The sequence below is a fragment of the Amphiprion ocellaris genome, chromosome 16, assembly GCF_022539595.1.
Source record: "Amphiprion ocellaris isolate individual 3 ecotype Okinawa chromosome 16, ASM2253959v1, whole genome shotgun sequence".
NCBI lineage: Eukaryota > Metazoa > Chordata > Actinopteri > Pomacentridae > Amphiprion > Amphiprion ocellaris.
The window spans coordinates 24,466,523-24,485,442 of NC_072781.1; the positions used below are offsets into that span (position 1 = coordinate 24,466,523).

General features: G+C 41.7%; 2 protein-coding genes across 3 annotated transcripts; both read right to left on the minus strand.

Annotated features, from left to right (window-relative positions):
- Nucleotides 1–454: 454 nt before the first annotated feature.
- On the minus strand, nucleotides 455–8,989 carry pwwp2b (PWWP domain containing 2B). Its single transcript, XM_023278379.3, has 3 exons — nucleotides 8,696–8,989; nucleotides 4,788–6,516; nucleotides 455–2,270 (listed from the first exon to the last, which is right to left on the minus strand). The coding sequence occupies exons 1-2, from the start codon at nucleotides 8,833–8,835 to the stop codon at nucleotides 4,788–4,790; spliced, it is 1,869 nt and encodes a 622-aa protein (XP_023134147.1). The 5' UTR covers nucleotides 8,836–8,989; the 3' UTR covers nucleotides 455–2,270.
- A 229-nt stretch (nucleotides 8,990–9,218) lies between these two features.
- On the minus strand, nucleotides 9,219–18,147 carry LOC111574002 (leucine-rich repeat-containing protein 27). 2 transcript variants are annotated; one of them, XM_023278377.3, is made up of 11 exons: nucleotides 18,014–18,147; nucleotides 16,386–16,689; nucleotides 16,084–16,214; nucleotides 15,680–15,738; nucleotides 15,154–15,303; nucleotides 14,099–14,276; nucleotides 12,019–12,159; nucleotides 11,585–11,690; nucleotides 10,931–11,004; nucleotides 10,200–10,320; nucleotides 9,219–10,092 (listed from the first exon to the last, which is right to left on the minus strand). In XM_023278377.3, exons 2-11 carry the CDS (start codon nucleotides 16,644–16,646, stop codon nucleotides 9,979–9,981), a joined length of 1,335 nt encoding a protein of 444 aa, XP_023134145.2. In that variant the 5' UTR covers nucleotides 16,647–16,689; nucleotides 18,014–18,147; the 3' UTR covers nucleotides 9,219–9,978. The 2 variants fall into 2 exon arrangements, with proteins under 2 accessions (XP_023134145.2, XP_023134144.2); XM_023278376.3 differs by having other exon boundaries at nucleotides 17,897–18,053.
- Between the last annotated feature and the right edge of the window lie 773 nt (nucleotides 18,148–18,920).

Sequence of the window (18,920 nt, forward strand, 5' to 3'; positions counted from 1 at the left end):
ATTAAGGACCAACCCAGCACTTTAGTACTGCATTTCCATAAAGACAGAGTTTGTGAGAGAAATATTAAAACAAAATGGGTGAAACTGACACTGAGCCTGCCTTTAGTATCTAACAAGATTCAGAAATCTTGATCTTACGTTTCCCACAATGCATCTTTAACTGGCTATTCCTGCTTGAAAAGGACCTAAGTTTTAAGAATACTTGTTTAAAATTTGACACATCTGAAATCTAAACAGTCTCAATGGTGTTTTCATGACACAATCGGGGATATTTTTTTTCATATTTGAAATGCAAATTAACATCAGAGAAGACACTGTGAAAAACGCTCCTTTACCAGCCTTCAAACTATCATATGTCACAGGTGTTGGTTTTCTTTCTCTCTTCATCAATTCTATCATACCACAATAACACAAGCCCTTCTGATCATCAATGACCGATCCACAACAGCACAAGTATTGCTTGTATATTTTATTTTATGTACAGTACATGTAAAAAAGAAAAAAAAAGTAGCCAAAAACATTGACCAATGTGGGAAACAGTAGACAGCCATGTTGCTCATACGCGGGAAAATCCTGACGACCGTTTCCCCTCTCAGGCATACATACATATAGACTCTTGCACTGCTCGTTGTATAAGGCTGCCTGGAAACTAGCTGCGCTTGACAATAAACAGTCAAACCGCAGATGATCAAAATGGGAAGAGTGCATTACATGCTCCCCTAATAAACACACCTCTCTCACCGACAGAGAGCCTGTTTTGAGCCTCCATCTGAACAAAGGGTTTCCAGACGGGCAGAAAGGAGACGGGCTGGTTGGCTGAGCGTGACTGTGTGCAATCTTCGGTTAAGTTTTTAATACAGACCAGGCTGCTCTTGACAGCCTGGTCTCTTGCCTTCGCTGGCTCCCCCTCCCCTTAATCCAACAGTGCTGCTTTCAACATAAAGGTCACTAAAGGTCAGCGTTGCAGTCCGTGTTTGCCTGATGACTCAATATAACTGAAGGCTCCAACCAGTAGCAAGCAAGCTTTTTCTTCAGCACAGTCAGCAGTTGAATTCACAGTATTCTTACAGCATGATATTTTTCCTCCCATAGTCACTCATAAAGCTTTAACTGATAATGCATAGGGGGCTTTGACACACTTGTTCACCCATGTTTCTCCAGTGGCAATGTTAATTTTTGTAGCGTGTAAGCTGAGAGAGAAATGCACCCAAAATGGGAGAATACAGTGTACACAACCATCTGTGTCTGGTGTCCCCAAAGTCGTACAATAAAATAAAATAAAAAAAGATTTTTTTTTTAATTATTAGTTTTTATCTCCAAGGCCATGGATAGTCAACCACAAAGACTTCTGAACTCCCCTGTTGCCTATCAGAGCTGTATGTCGCAATAGTGTTTCAGACAGCAGGCCACCAAGGTACAGATAAAGTGCTTTTTTCTTAAATGTGATACTTTAAATAATTAAATGTAAAAATGGTTCTCAGGGAAAAAAAAAATAAATGAAAGAGCTGGAGGGGGAAGCACGCCGACATGACACTCCTGAAGTTAAAAATGAAATGGAAGAGAGACACAACGTGATTCTGGAGAGGAATAGAGTTCAGTATAATTACATCCACAAATCCAACTAATGTCGCAGAAGGCTACGGGGATGGAACACCGATCGCTAGAAGAGCTGGAACAGTCACTACTGTCTCTGGATGGAGCCGTTCACATTTTCAGAATTAAGAGGATTCAGGGTAAGACTTCTTAAACTGGTGGTAAAAGGTCTCATGTCCAAAGGAGAAAGGGAGGAGGGGTCCTATGAAGATGCCACCGGCTCCCTCTGGCTGGACCTCGCAGCGAACACATCGGTGGCAAAGACCGAGATAATGACAGCAGCAGACTAGGAGGTTTTTGCAAGACTGTAGTAGAAAGATGAACTTACTGGATCATAATAAACCTTTACAGACAATAAATACATTCAGGTCCTTGTAGTGTTGTTATTCGGCTCTACTGAAATATGATTAAATCTAGAAAATAAAAAAAAAGGAGGAATAGTTTAGTTCATAGTAGACCATGAGATGCCTGGCCTTTTTTTTTTGCTCCCTTATCCAGTCTCAACAACACTCCACCTTGGCGGCCATTTTCCACCAGCCTTGTGAAAAAGAACAGGAAAAAAAAAAAACGGCATATAAATAGTAGCCGTGGCAACCGCACGTACTCCCTCCTGGGTCTTGATGACAGAGTCTGAGAATTCAGCAAAACCTCCGAGACCTCTCTTCGGTCCTCAGCCTCTACACAAGAGAGAAAAAGAAGAAGGGGAGAAGAAAGAGCACAAAGTAAAGACAATGAGCAAACAAGGCAGGTCATATATCCGGTGAAGGGAATTTTAAACTGAGAGTACAAGTGGGGGAGCTGTTCTCAACATGTCACGTTAGTCATCTCAACATTAAGGAGCAGTGTAAAGTGAACGTCAGCTACTTTCCAGTCATGGAGCTGACAGAGCGAGAAAAGCGCTTCCTTTATGAGGTCTGGAAAAAAGCACCAAATACAGACTTAACCCCTTACTGTTTAGTCTCGGCTCCAATCGACCTTTTTTTTGGCTGCTGAGCCCATAACAGGGTAAACACAACGGCTGGAAAATGCCTGCCTGCCGCTTCTATCACTCAAAGACAATATTTAACATTTGTGTGAAAGACCTGCTGCTTGGCTACCCACGGTCAACGCACCCAGAAACCCAGAGAATGAGTTCAAGCATAGCCAGAGCATGATGGACTTGTGCCTAATGCACAGGCCCTTCAACTCATCAAATTAAGTAAAAAAAAAAAGCATGTTTTGGACGCGTAACAGAAAACGTATGTTTATGCACTCAAATTGCTTTCATTGTACTAAGCAGTACTGTGTGTTCGGTGCGAGTCCCTTGCTGAAATGAGCTATTTTAACAAGCCGTTCTTGTTGACAGTCAGCAGTACAGCCTGTGCCTTCATTAAAGCTGGTATTAATGTTTGCTTTGCAGCTTTGAACACAGCACCTGTTTCATGACATGAATGTAGCAGAACTCTTGAGGCTGGCACAGCACAACTGATGATGTTTGTTTAATGAACAGGTTGGCTTAGAATCCTGTTCACTCAGTTTCTTATTTCCTCAAAGTGCAACAAGAGCATCACCAAATCACATATTTTTAACAAATCTGAGGGCAGGATTGAGCAATATGCCCTGAAATGTGGATTACTGGGATTACAAGTAGGGTGAAATTTGTGTTTGAGGGTATGGAGTCGCATTAACAAGTGTTTGTGGAACAGACTGCTCCGTTCTATTTCTTGGATAGGCATTTGTCCTGTTGTATGAGATTGCAGCCTTTCAGGTTGTGGGAAAAAAGCACATATTGTAACATGAGCCCTTGTTGCCGTTTTTTAAATTTATAAATTTAAATGTTTTCTTTTGAGCTGTAGCTACTAATTATTTTCACCCTCAACCAATCTGCTAATGGTTTTCATCATTTATTGTTTTGTATGTTAGAATTTCTTTGCCAAATACAGACAGGTGACAAATTTGAAGAAAAACCATTATCATGTGTTTTAGTAAGACGTTGGGCCACTGAATACCAGAGCAGCATCAATGTGCCGTTGCATGGACTCTGCAAGTGTCTAGAACTCTGCTGGAGGGATGAAAACCTGTTCACTCATATGGTGTTTTGATGATGCAGAGAGTGCTGTTTAACAGGTTGGTCTAAAATCTGCCCCTGATGTTCATCTGTGTTGAGATCTGGTGACTGTAAAGGCCATAACTTATGATTCATGTCATTTTTAGACTCATCAAAGCATTCAGTGACCCTTGCTCCCTATGGAGGGGAATTAGCTTCCTGTAAGAGCCCACTAGAATCAGGTTTGAACTGTTTCATCATGGCATAAAGGTGATCACTCAGAACAACTTTGTATATATTGCAGTGATTCTTCCATTGAGGGAGGCAAACCATGCCAGAAAAGTGCCCCCCACAGCACAACAGAGCCACTGGATTCCCTTACTGTAGGAGACAGTGGTTTAGATATTTCCTTTAATTTGTCACCCTTCTGTATCCACTAACTAGTATTTAGATCATTTTCGAGCATGTCATGGACTTCCTCACCCAGAACAAAAATTATGTGGAACTTGAGTTGAGATATTTTTATGTCAAATGATTTTTGAAACTCATGTCCAACCAACAGTGAATAAAAAGCTCAAAGCTATTCCATATGTGATGGTATAAAAAAACAAACAGAAAATGACTAATTCTTCACATGTGAAAAGCTGAATATTGCTTCTTGATAGGTTGATAAATTACTTCAATTCTCCAAACTACTGCTCATACTATAACTGGTCAACTGACTAATCGCTGCAGCTCTAATCCTGTCTCATGTGAAGTGTGTGCCCATGACCAACATGGCAGCTTCTCGGCATACCAGCTCTTACTCATCTTCACCAGCTCTTTGCTGCACTTTTTCCCACATTTGTTCTAACTGAGTCAGACTGGTCTCTCGTGGTTAATCACACTGCTTAAATCTACAAGTCGGCACATTGATGACTGGACTTTGAGTACCTGAATGAGCCAACTCAAAAGGACGCAGGCTGACTGACAGTGACAGACTGTACTTTAGATAGGATTTGTTGTCTTTTCAGATTTAACACACTGACATGACTGGAATAAGGCAGATGACACATTATAATGTATGTATAATGTACACTTTCAATAAACAGCCCAGGTCTATATAAAAGCTTGAATACAACAAGGTGAGCAAAGAGTAGATGTTGTAGAATAACTGCTATGGACTAACCTACGTGTCGCAGTGGGATAACAGCGATGTAATCTCTGGACCCATGTGACCCACAGCCTTGGCTGCCTCTAGGATGGCTCTCCGGTACATCCCTTTCTTCTTACGGTTGAAGCGGGACCTGAAGAGCTCTCTGAAGGGCGACAGTTTGGCAACAGATAGCTGGGAGGTGGTGGGTGAACCGAACCACGCCACCTTCGCTTGGGGCCACTGGGCCTCGCAACTGGCCGTCTCCTGCTTGCGGGTGCCACTGATGCTGAGGACGCGTGCGGGCCACCAGGGGAAGCCGTGGATCTTCCCCCACACAATGTCACCCACCGCCACAGCGTGACCCTCCTCCGTTACGCACTTTGTCATGCTGCGGGTGTGAAGCCGCACCGTGAGTGGCGGCACAGTCTTGCAGTCATCCCGTGAAGGTACAGAAGATGAGGTTACAGAGAGGTCCTCGCCGGGTGCCAGGTCGCACAGCTCAGGTGAGGTGCCATCAGAGCTGAAGGACTTGGACTCGTCTAGACTGTCACTGCTGCAGACTGACAAGCTAGAAGAATCCGCTTTACGCTTTCGGAAATTGATGAGAAGTGTGAGGTCGCTGTGGCCACGCTCTGCCTCCTCTCCAGAGCTCCCTGACCACAACTCCAAAGAGTTCTTGCCTTCTCCTGAGTCGTCAGAGTGGGGGAGGCACGGACCGGGCGCTCTGGGGCTTCGTCTCCTAGTGCCCCCGACAAGTTCTGCCTCATACTCAACCATGCTCTCCTCACCCTCCCTCTGAGGGGGTCTCAAGCGGATCTTTGGAGAAGTTGAGTCCTGACCCACGGTCGCAAAAGGCCTAGTTAGTTTGAGTTTGGGAATGGACACAGTGAGGCCAGACCTTGTGGCATCCAGAATGTGCCGCTGTTCCTTGGTGGGATCAGAAGGTGTCTTGCCATTTTCTCCTACACCATTCTGCACCAGCTGTTTGGGGCAGAATGGCTTAACTGAACCGTGGACTCGTGAGGGGATCTTCATGACCTCCCCCTTGCCCTGTGGAGTGCTATAGGAGATCTTTATGACAGGACTGTGGGGAATAACATCACCTCCAGGGTATTTCTCCCCTTCAGCCTCACCCCTTTTGTCCTTTCTGAGGCGCTTACTGTCAAGGCTGGTGCCATTTTCCCGCCTTTTAGTGTCCTTAGTTGCAACTACATCCTCTTTTCTTGACAGCTTAGAAGATGAGTCCTTGTCATCGCCATCATCATCACTCTGTAGCGAATTCTCTTTTCTAGAAGTCTTGGTGTTGCTCATGCCATCTTTGCTGTCCTCGTCACTATTAAGTGTGTTTTTGCACTTTTCACATAGTACCTGACGTGGCCGCAGACGGATAGTACTCATGGTCATACGGCCAGGCTCTCGCGTCCGTCTCTTCTTTCTCTTGATTGGTCGTGGAGGAGGCTGAGGTACCCATTGGCTGTAGGTGTGGCGCACCCATAAGGGCTGAGGGAAGGGGGCTCCTTCAAAATAAGGAGGATAAGGAGTCTGTCCAGCTGGCACTGGTGTGGGTACAGGGCAGGATGGAGGTGCAGTAGGTATGCTGCATTCAGGGAGAGTGTTTTCATCCTTTGGTCTGTGTGAAGCCTGGCTGGGAGAACTGGGAACCGGCTCCTCACTCAGAAGTTCTGTGACTTCACAAGCTGGTTTAGATATTGGGCAGTCCCCGAGTTTTGCTGTGAAGTCTGGTAGACAAAATAGCCCAGTCCTGAAATGAATGAGAGAGAAAAAGAAACCAACAATTAATAAGCATGGATTTCAATTAGCCTTTTTCATGTAAGCAAAGCAGTCATGTTACACATTACAAGAATTTCATCCTTGAGCAATCTCCTTTGCACAAATGACAATGTAATGCCATTCTTGTATTTCACCCTGTCAGATAACTTGAGGCCAGTGGGAGAGCACAAATCAAATACCTTCCTGTTTCAAATGAGAAAAGAGCACCCAAAGCTTTTCACAATTACTTCTATAAATAGCCCACTATAGGCTTTAAGGAAAAAAACCTATTTTGCCCTTTTAGTTTTACTTGAATAGGACACACTGATGCCACTCTGCCTATCACCTGTATGCTGAAAGTTCTTTATGTGTGGGGGCTGGGACTTGTGGAAGCAGCCAAGCTTGCCAAGGTTATCTGTCCTTTTGCCTTAGGCCACAAAAGCAGAGCAATAGTATCACTGACTTTTTCTGAGTGATTTTATGTGTTCTTTTTCATTCTCTGGGATCAGCCAACATGTCCAGTGAAGGCCCAACTGCCAAGAAGTCTTTGAAAGGTGGCTGGCAGGCAACAGTAACATGGCTGTGCTGCTTTAGTCAGAAGACAGCAGACAAAGAGACTACAGGATGCCCAGGATCCCCCCCTCCCCAACATCTGACTGAACAAAAACAATCCCATGAATCACTCGGGATTCAGAGATGTAGGGAAGGAGCCAGGAGATTTCGGTTTGTTTTTGCATCCATGTCTACTCGGGCCTTATATGTGGTGAGATTATTAATTAGCGCACATTTGGGAGGACATTTTTCCTCCCCAAGAGAAGTAGCTGGCAGGCATCTGTGAATGAAAGTCTCTTGGTGAAGCTTGTCCCTCTCACCTTTAAATATGCGCCCCTAAAGCTGGTGAATATCAGCCTTCACTGTGATTGACACAGCACAAATAGTGCTGCCTGTGACAGGAACATGCAATGCTAGTTAAGCACAGTACAAGGACGCAGAATATGACCAGTCACACTGCACCACCCTGTTGCCATTTGATGTTGTGTACAGTGTAACTAGATGAAGGAGATCTGCCTGAATGATAGGATTAGACAATGACATAAACAAAGCTGTGGGAGACAATGATGGGAAATGTATTGCTATGAGCTGAAAAGGAAGAAGTAGTCAATTTTGTTAGTGACAAGGCCTGAAATATAGGCCTATTTTAAGTTATTCCAAGGCCAGCCTTTTCCCATTTGGGTGGGTTATTTTCAGGAGAGCTTGGGCTCTCGCATGAAAAACCATCTAAGCATACTAAGGGGCAAAGCTGGTCAGATTCTGATTCTGCTAGTCTATAAATAGTCTAAAGCCAGTGGCTTTTAAGGTGCACAGCACCAGGAGCTACACAAGGCTTACACATGTGACACACACCAAGAGGGCCAGATAAGACATGGCACTGATACATGTCAAATTATACTTGGATGGTTTGAACAGTGTTGTGCTTACTGTAAAGAGAGGGCCTTTTTTGAACACGAGACAGTCATCAGATCTGATCAAAATAGGTTTAGATAAAAAGCATCCTAGTTGTGATTCATCAACTCCCATTAATGTAATTTTCCATTGTTTCTACAGATAAGAAGTGATTGGTTATAAAAGGGCTACTTGTCAAAGGAGCAATGATATTTCCTATTATTTTGGCAAAATATGACTTAAGAAAACGAGTGCACATCTATTTGTACATAAAAACATCAAAATATAACTGTTTTACAAAATATTGTTGAGTCAAGGCCTACCCACTTTTACTGAATACGTTTTAGCTGTCCTGTATAAGATTAGGCTAACAATAAGCTATAGATGAACCCACTGACAGTAGCTATTGTTCAACAGAAGTCATTAACAATCTCTGAAGGCTGGACAACTATGTTGACAGACAGTTTTTCACCATGATAAAATAACGTATTTCATCATGTCATTGTGAGCTAAAATGGTATCAGTTTGCCATTAGCCGGCAAGCTAGCCGATAGCTACCTTGTCAGCTACAATAACCTATAAGTCTTTTGTATGAGGGCCCAGTATGCTAACAGCTAGCTCCCAAGCTCGCTTCGACTTAGCATCAAAGGTACATTAGCCGTTAGCAGAGTTTAGCAAATTAATTTTAGACAAGAATATATGGAGAAAATCAAGAAAATACGACTCACTTTTTGTTGCAATCCAGCAATATCCCCGTGTAGCTCCTTTCTCGGTAGGTCAGCGTCACCACCAGTGTATCGTTAACTACTTGATCGATAGTGACAGGTACCCGAGAGCCGGCCCGCAGCTCCTCGGCCACAGCCTCCATGTTTCCCGGGGTGAATTGTCCGGCTCGGCGGTGCTCGATCCCGGCCAAGGGAGCCACGGTCGCGTCGGCCAAAGATCCGTCTCCCCTTCGCTATTGGAGCAGGAGGCTACACCAGGGCATAAAATGACGCCATCACCCCCACCAAGTCAATTACAACAGTACTGCCACCGCTGACATCACGCTCTCTGTGCTACAGGAGCAAAAAATCTCCCAAGACAAGGCCTACCCTTTCTCTGTCTCTCTGCCTGCATGATGCCATTCATTACTACGGATTTATGTCTTAGGAATGCCTCACTTTTCCCAGCGAGAAGTCTAATGGCGTTAGGGTTAAAACATATACTGCCATTACCCTGGAAAACTCATCAAATATAAATGCGTTATCAAATAACTTGTAAGCGACACGGCGGTAAAATTTGATGGGATGGAAAAAAAAACTGTATTTCAGCATTCACCTAAATATATATCCTCACCAAACTACAATTATATATACTTATACAAGAGTATCGATTGTAGTGTTCGGCATTAAAATGGACTTTAAATTCTTAACTTTGAAGCTACACTTGAAATGTGAGAATCAAACCAATTAAACTTAAATGATTCTAAAGGTAGAGTTTACCTTTAATAATTTCTTATGTATTCAAAAAAAATATTCTTTTCTTTTAAAGCTAGTTTAATCCACATTGTGTGGTGGTAATTCATTTTTTGTAATAACTGACAGACTGATTCTTATTTTAATAATAATAATAACTTTATTTGTATAGCACCTTTCAGAAGAACATTCACAATTTGTTCTCTCTGCTGAGCCAATGATACTTTTGACTAAATAGCTTCATTTCACAATAAGTAAATGTGCATCAGCGTCACATTTATTTTGTATATAGGGAGATAGTACAGTTTAATAAGTTACCTAACATGGGTTTCTCGATTAATGGAGAGGGTGTCTTGCTGAAGTCCAAAGAAATTAGAAAGAATAAAAGAAGCAATAGAATGTAATATTTCTAAACACCTTGTTGCTCATGAGGAGAAGTGAGATATTTATTTTTAAGATATGAGCATTACAAATGCCGTTCATGAGGGATTAATCCTTTGAATTAATTTTGAGTCCAATACCACAAAACTCAAACAGCAGGTGTGTAATCCTTGTCACTTATCGAGAAAACTCGGCCAGGTTCCTCCAGTGTAGATGATGAAAGATTTTTTGTGATCTTTTCCCTGATTTCTCTTCCTCTCTAGAAGCTGCATCTGCAGCTTCCTCATCTGTCAGTCAGGAAAGGAAAAAAAAACAAAACTAATTTAGATCAATAACCTGTAAATTTAATACAGATGGGTTGTGTGAATAGTGAATAACGAATTACGAGTCTGACCTCTTCTACATCCTCCTCTGCCGCTGCCATCTGCTCCGTCGATGTGCCCCTGGGATTCCTTCGTCTCTCCTGTATCTTCTCGACCTGGGCACGGATTTGCCGCTCCAGCTCCTGGGCTGATCTAAAGGGCAACACAGGTCAGAGGTCAAAATTTCTAATCAGGAGACTCGATATTTAGACGCTCAGGTATGGCCTGTGGCATTACAGGCTATATGGATGGTGGACAGATGTGCCTGTGACTAATTGTTAAGATTTACTTTATCAGTTATTTCATTTATTCTGTCAGTAGACAAGCTGTGCTATCTAATCAGGTTCATCAGGTTTTTCAAAGACATAATGTTGTTCAAGAAGAACAAAGGAAACTGCTGGTTCTGTCATGTGTGCATTGTCTCTCTTTGTCCACTAGGTGTCTCTAGCTTTTCACTTTCAGGAGACTCACAGTTGTAAACAGTAAATAATATCCAGTGGGTATTTTTATGCCTACGAGAATGTCCCATGCAATTTTTATGAGGTACAATGATGGAATAAATATAAATACAAAGCATTATGCCTCTCTGAGTGCCCATCACACATGCAGTGTCAGAGCTGATAGGCAAATGAAACTTTACTGGTCAGTGAAGCAGGCCTGCTTCTGGTTCTACTTCTGACTAAGGTTTCAGGATATTGTGGATGTGCGCTACTTTTTTGGACTGCATCTGACAGTATTTTGGTCACACAGAGCTCCACTTCACCTGTCCTCTTTGTACTGTGTCACGTCTGTGCCACTCCTGTTGTCCAAACCGGGCTTTGAATTTGCATCTGCTTCCTGTAACAGAGTGAGGAGGTGTTTGTATCATGTACAACAGTATATTGTTCTAAATTTCTTATCTGCATAAAGGATGATACAACTGCTGCAACACATCCTGCAAAGCAATAACCTGTGGCTACAGTTGCAAAGCTGGAATATAACAGCCTCACTGTGCTGGCTGGTTTGTACCGTTCCAGTGTATATTTAAACTGACGTTACTGGTTGTATGCAAACATTATGGGCTCCTCTTCAGCAATATGCATCCAAATATAGGTGACAGTCAGATTACTGAAAAACCATCCATCTACATGTCTGCATGTATATTGTAGCATTGATAGCTATGTGTTGCTGCTGTGCTACCACTGATGCAGCACGCTCCATCACAGAAACTGCAGTCTATCAATCTGCCTCATCAAATACTCTGGCTCTGGTTGTGCTGCTGCCTGAAAACCCATTCACGAGATTCACAATGATTTATCTCATGCTAATTTCAGATTTATAGTTTCAGTGCTCAAGCCAATGTGACAGAGGTGGTCCTCTACTGCCCCCTGGTGGTTGGCAGGTTGACAGTAATTAAAGTGATTTATCCCACACATACCTCTTGCTTTCTTTGTCTTTCCCGCTCCTTCTGTTTATACTCAGATATTTTCTTCTCCTGTGCGATTTTGGCTTGTGTATGCCACTTTTGAAGAGCCTCTTGATTTCTATGGGAGAGTTGGATAACAATGCACAGTCATAAATCTATGCCAAGAAACGGTTCCTGGGTTATTGTTTCAAAATGGCAAGGGGGGTCTGTAAACATTGATCTCTCCTCCTAGCTTTACATAGTAGACATGATATTGATCTGTGACCATCGGTTACTTGGGTCAGATTTATACTATATTGTCCTACTTTATGAAACAACATTCAGTCACCTGTCCTGGCCTCATGCATATTCCGCACAATTATTCCAGTATGACTTCATGGATAACATGTAGTAGTACAGAGATTAAAGTACAACACTACATGGTGCAGAGGCTGAAATCAGCTTACTTTCTTCTATGCTCGAGAATCGCCTGATTCTCTTTCAGCTCATTTATTGCAGCCTGTCTCCTCTCTTCCGGCCTCTTCCAGTGCTGAGTGTCAGACAGGGCGAGCTCAGGAATTATGCCGGCCTTGGTAGTTGTCCTTTTTCTGACAAATAAATGGAGACAAAATGCTTTATTTTTATTGCTCCTCTGAGTTCTGAGTCTCAGCGGAGACAGCATGGGAGATTTTTATCACTCGGTCTCTTCTCTGGAGAATGTCATTAAAAAGTGTTTTGCCATCATCTTCCAGGGTACTATGCCATACATACTGCTCTCCAGCACAACTCCACACTTCAGCACTAAAGTTATCTATTGCAACAAAACAAATGGACTTGCTCTTTCTTTCTACTGGATGGCTGATAACACTATCACTGCATTCGATATATATCTGAAGCAGTGAAAGTGATTTATGCCCAGCAGTTATTTGCTACCTGGAAAAAAGTAAAACCTGTACAAAAACAAAGTTAGGAGCAATTAAACACCTCGTACTTTTCATTGCCAAGCTGCTTTTCCCCCTTTTAAAGAAATAGTTGAAGATTCTGCAAAAGTTTTATCCTTGTCTAATATTTGTCCAATGTACACTACCATTCAAAAGTTTGGGGCCACCCAGGCAATTTCATGTTTTCCATGAAAACTCACACTTTTATTCATGTGCTAACATAATTGCACAAAGGTTTTCTAATTATAAATTAGCCTTTCAACATGATTAGCTAACACAATGTAGCATTAGAACACAGGAGTGATGGTTGCTGGAAATGTTCCTCTGTACCTCTATGGAGATATTCTATTAAAAATCAGCTGTTTCCAGCTAGAATAGTCATTTACCACATTAACAATGTCTAGACTGTATTTCTGATTCATTAAATGTTATCATCATTGAAATAAACTGCCTTTCTTTCAAAAATAAGGACATTTCTAAGTGACCCCAAACTTTTGAATGGTAATGTATGTTAGGACAAAATTGCCAAGCAATTAGCTTGGTGTGGCATAAAGTCCGGAAACAGTTCACCTGACAATATCCAGCAGTAAGAAACCACCAGCCAGCACCTCTGAAGCTCATTAGTCAACATGTAACTGGAGTGTACAGGGTTTTTCCTGGCACAGATTGGGCCTTTGGGTGGTGACGACACATGACTGTAAACGTGATTGGTCCACGCACTCATACGACACAAATCAATGCATTTTTCTGCTATTTTTGACAAGCTGATAAACACAACTGTCTACTGTCTGTGTAGATTCTCAGTCATCCTGGTGATGGTGATCCTAGGAGTTGCAATCAACGGCAACCAGACCTTTCTTTTAGGTTCTTGAAGACGTTTCACCTCTTATCCAAGAGGCTTCTTCATTTCTTACTGACTTGGAGATTCAGAATTTAACAGTCACTCCATCCCTAATGGTTTACTGAACTATTAGACATGTGAGCTGGAGTAACTATAACATTTTGAAATTCCCCATCAGTCAGTTAGATGTGAAGTTGAGAGGTGAAGCATCCTCAAGAACCTAAAAGAGAAGTCCAGTTGCTTTCTACTGAAGCTCCCCGGATAACTGTCTACTCTGTTTGAGTAAATTACACCCTAATGACAAAACGGATTTCTTTGAGGGATAACAAAATTTCATCTATGCAGGAAGAACGCTGTTACAAAAAGACAATTTGTCCTTTTACTGGAGGTAATGTGTGACTATTTCTTGGAGTCAAGATTTCAGACAAACAGCTAAGACTGTAGGAAGTTCGTAGTCTCAGCCAAGAGATATTCTGGAACAAATAAACAAGATGTAATTAGTTTAATCAGTTAATTAGTGAGCTGTAGCGTAGGTGGAAGGCTGGTATTTCATGGTAGTGGATCAGCTAAGCCAAACTGTCTCCTTAGCTGTAGCGTCACATGTAGTGTACAGATACTAGACAGGACGTCTTCTATAACTCTTCAGAAGAAAAAAAATAAGCATAAATCCCAAACTGTCAATGTATTTATTTAACGGAGGAAAAGCATCTTCTCATTTTCACTGTAGCTACCTGTTATTCCTTGCACCCAGTCACCTTTACTTACTTTTTGGTGGTAGGAAGAGGTTGTGACTTTGGACCCAGCTCAGCTTTGTCCAGCAGGGTCAGCTTATGTTTGAGTTCCATGAACTTCTGGAGCTCGTCCTCCTCCACAGCTTCATCTTGCTCCTCCATACTGGACCCCGGTAGCTCTGACAGCTGGAGCTTCTCCACTATTGGCAACTCTAGCAATGACACAACCATGGCAGGTACAACTGTGATGTGAAGGGAGAAAATACTGGCAAAAATCATTGCTGCTTACAGATACTGTGGCTGCAAGAAGTGCATGATGATAATTGGTTGAAACTGAGTTTTTTTAAACTCCCAACTGCAACAAATATTTACCAATCATTTCTAAACAAATTGACAAATAACGGTAGGTAAACCATTCCCTTCTAGGCATCTGTGTGGAATGCAGAGAAGAATGTGTTACCTGCAAGTTTATACTGAATTACTAAAATAGTTTTACCCACTGTATAATTACACTCCAACAGCTAAATATTCCATTTTTATTCCAGCTGAAAAAGATTGATTACAAAGCAGTATGTAAATGAATGGTGTATATTCAGTTCTGCTAGACTCATATTCTGTGGCAATTAAATAAAAGGAGATTTCCCTGTGAAGACCAAAGCCCTGCCTTTGTTAATAACCTTGTAGGCAGAGAGATAAATCGTGTGATTGAGGGGTCTGGCTCTGCTCATTGTGCAACAGCAGCCTCTCCTGTGGAGGGCTGTCTTGGGCTTCTCACAGTGATTACCTCCAGACAGTGCTTAGTGACAGAGAGCTCCTGTTTAGAACCCACAGGTTATCGATCATTTTCATCTGGCTAAAAATATTACAGAGCTGGAACAGTGTGTGTGTGTGTGTGTTGGGGGGGGGTGTCAGCTGAGTGGCACGCGCTGTCTCCAAGGGAACAGAAGTCAAATCAGGAAAGAGGTACCGGGACAAGGAGCTATTTTTGTGTCCAGCCGTCCTATCTTTGACAAAAAGAGCAGATGGCTAGGGTGCACGTGCATGCACCATGCTGCTGTGTTGTTTAGACTTTTAGTGCCTTTTATTCACCTCCAGGGGTCTTTGTGCTAACTGGTCGCTTAGCCATAGTACTCCTCAGGTAATGAAGGATGGACTGTAGTCCCTGGTGTACGATGTCTTGTGGAGGAAAACGGATGGGGCAGTCCCTCAGATTCAGACCTTTGAGGGTAATTACATTCCCTGGAAAACAAAGGCAAATAATGAGTTGTTTATAGCAGCTTACAATCTTACTATAAATTAATCAGGATATGAGCTGATACATCCTGATTAATTTACACTGAATGAGGAAGAAGCTTACATCCTGTATATTTCGTAACTACCAATATTAATTTACATAGAAGCAACAGCACAGTAGCAGTGACGAGCTTAGAGGTACGCAAAAGATTTGAAACCATCAACTACTAACAATTGCTATTTATACATGTAATTCAGATCTAAATATGTTGTATTTGAGACTTATTGACAATGACGAAACAGAAAATTTAACTTTGTTTAAGGAGTGACGTTCCTGAATCTGCATCTGAATTCCTGGTGGAGGTCACTGAAGTCGACTCACCTAGCTCTGGTGGCAGTTCTGAGAGAGGATTCCCTTCGAGCAGGAGTGTTTTCAGAGACCTACAGGAATAAAAAAAATCACAAATCATGAGTCAATCGAAAGGGGCAAGCCTTGATTGAAAAGCCGATTTTTGTCGTAACCTGAACACTGGAGTAAATTGTAGAAGATATACCGAGTACAAATACCCAGGAATGCTTATATTTACTTTGATTCTGATTTGCCACACTTAGTTCTACATTTGTATACTTGTGTATTTATTTTTGAAGACCCTCAACATATGGTGATAGCTTTAAAAATAGAAAGACACGTCAAAAATTGTCCTGAAACTTGACAAAGAAACATACTAGAGTCCCATGGTAACTGAGGGATGTGGAATCAGTCGAAATTCATTTCAAACAGCATACCTGTGTGAGCCAATTTCAGCAGGAAGCGACACAATTTGGTTTTTTCTGAGGTCCAGCCATTGCAGGTTTGGCAAGCTGATGAACATCGAATCTGGGATACTGGAGATCTGGTTGCCTTCGAGACTTAGATGCTAAAAATGACACACTGAGCAATTAGAATGAATAAATACGACAGCAGAAAACATTATGCGACAGTATAAGAATTTATCCTAATATACTGATTTATGTTAGTTTGAAAGCACTGCAGCATACAGTATGAAGCTGAGTGGGTGAAGTTGAACAATTGTACAGTCCAGACTGACCTTTAGTGTGGTATTTTTCAAAATACTGTCTGGAACTTGTTTGAGATTAGATCTGCTCAGACATAATGTCTCTGTTGAATAACATTCAGTTGGCCCCTGTGGCTCAACATCTTCACATGACGGAACGTAAGGAGGCTGTGATTCCACAACACTATTTCCAAAGACAAAGCCTTGCTGCACATCATAAACCTTTTCCTCTTTCTCTGGGGAGGTCACTGTAGAAGCGATGCTGGGATGTTTTGCTGTGGTACTCAGACTCATTGTTCAGGAGGTTCAAGTGTCAGTCACATTTTTCTTCCTGTGTCTGAAAACAAGAATTTGGCACAAAATTCACATTGAATGGAGACGTTTTATCTAACGAGGCATATTTTCATGTCTTATTTATCACCCATTGTCTATAACTAAAATAAAAAATGGGAAAAATTTTAATTAAGGCAGAAATAAAAACAAAAACAAGCCGAAAAAGGCTATCTCATCTTAACATACACTACCGTTCAAAAGTTTGGGGTCACTTAGAAATGTCCTTATTTTTGAAAGAAAAGTATTTTTCCCAATGAAGATAACATTAAATGAATCAGAAATACAGTTTAGACATTGTTAATGTGGTAAATGACTATTCTAGCTGGAAACTGATGATTTTAATGGTATGTCAACATAAGGGTACAGAGGCCCATTTCCAGCAACCATCACTCCTGTGTTCTAATGCTACATTGTGTTAGCTAATGGTGTTGAAAGGATAATTGATGATTAGAAAACCCTTGTGCAATTATGTTAGCACATGAATAAAACTGTGAGTTTTCATGGAAACCTTGAAATTGCCTGGGTGACCCCAAACTTTTTAACGGTAGTGTAAATACTGTGTATCTTGTAATGAAAGCAGTTTAAGAGCTTTCTTGTGTTCAGCAAATTTCAGTGATTTTCCAAAGAGCTTTAGTTCATTCTTCCAGTGGTTTAGAGTTGGTTTAGTCAAAAAAAAAAGTACATTTGTGTATAACAGAAAATAGTACTAAGCCCAAAATCCAAGATCCTGTTTTCAAGAACATCAAACCATATTGTCTTTACTGTCAGGGGTGATAGCTTCATTCCCCTAGACTGCAGCCAGCTCCACACAAAACTCCACATAGTAAGAACTTATTCATAATAAAGAAACAACAACAAAAACAACAACAACAACAAAACACACGCTCCAAACTTTCAAGATCCCCCCCCCCCCTGCTGTATTGATGCTTTTATCGTTTATTGGTGCAGTTTCAATTATTGTAAAGCACCTTGTAACTCCTGTTTTGACATGTGCAACAAAGATAAAGTTTAATATTATTATTTATAATAACTCTGTTAATATATTTAGTGCCACTAAAATTACTTCTTTCAGCATAAAGCCGCTTCAGCTCAAGAGTATCTTTCCCATATATCGAGATCACAGCTAAAGCTAGTTAGCTTCCATAGTAACTGCTGTTGCCCCACCGTAGCTAACATTAGCGCACAGCTGTACCACCGCTGTATTAGCTTACCTGCTATTTAAGTTAATATACTCCCAAATGTGACTTAATATCTTCTCAAAATAGTTTACTTTACAAAACGTGGGGAAAGTACAAAGTAGGATAATATCATGCTAACTTCTTTCTCACCGCCTCTCAAGTTTGACGTCGTAACCACGGCAACGTGGTCAACACAAACTACGGCAACCGTACGTGTGCAAACAAAAGCCGTTTCTCAATACAGTACGGAGAAGAACGCATATTGACAAACAGCTAAGGTGAACTGCGACCGCAAGGTTCCAACTCATATTTTATTTATATATAATTCCAAAAAATAACTGTTACAGCTGAGGGCGTGGCCCGGTCACAAGCCAAAGCACCAAATGTGACAGATTTTAATTGTGTGCAGCGCAGCAACAGGAGCAAATGATGTGCATATTGTAAAGTGTTAATCCCTCTCCCCCCTCAGTGATCCGGCTCCACCCAGCCATCCTCTAATGAGATTGGGGAGTAGTGCACTGAGGTTCATTTGTGCAGGAGGAAAGCAGCAGCTCTCCGCTGGTAAAAACCGCTGCAAAACCTCCACTTCATACTGACCCATGTTAGCTTCACCCACAGAGGCTGCTCTTCATGTGTTCATATGCATGACATTCTGTGATACGGAGCTACGTCGACCACAGTCACTGGCCAGCAACTGTCACAATACTCACAAGTGTCAAGTTAAGTAGAATATTAACCGATAGCTTCCGCTATGACCTTCAATATAAGGTTAGCCCTAGTAAACAGTTGAGCTAAATGTACAAACTACAATGGGAGGAATTTGGAAATATATTTCAACTTGCGTGCTGTATAGGGTACATACCATGGACATAGTTTTCATTTCTATATTAAAATTTAGACTACACACACACACACACACACACACACACACACACACACACACACACACACACACACACACACACACACACACACACACACACACATTAGATATCTAGGCAAAGCTTATTTATTAGGAATCTTAACTCACATCATGGGCAGCACTTTACCTTCAAAG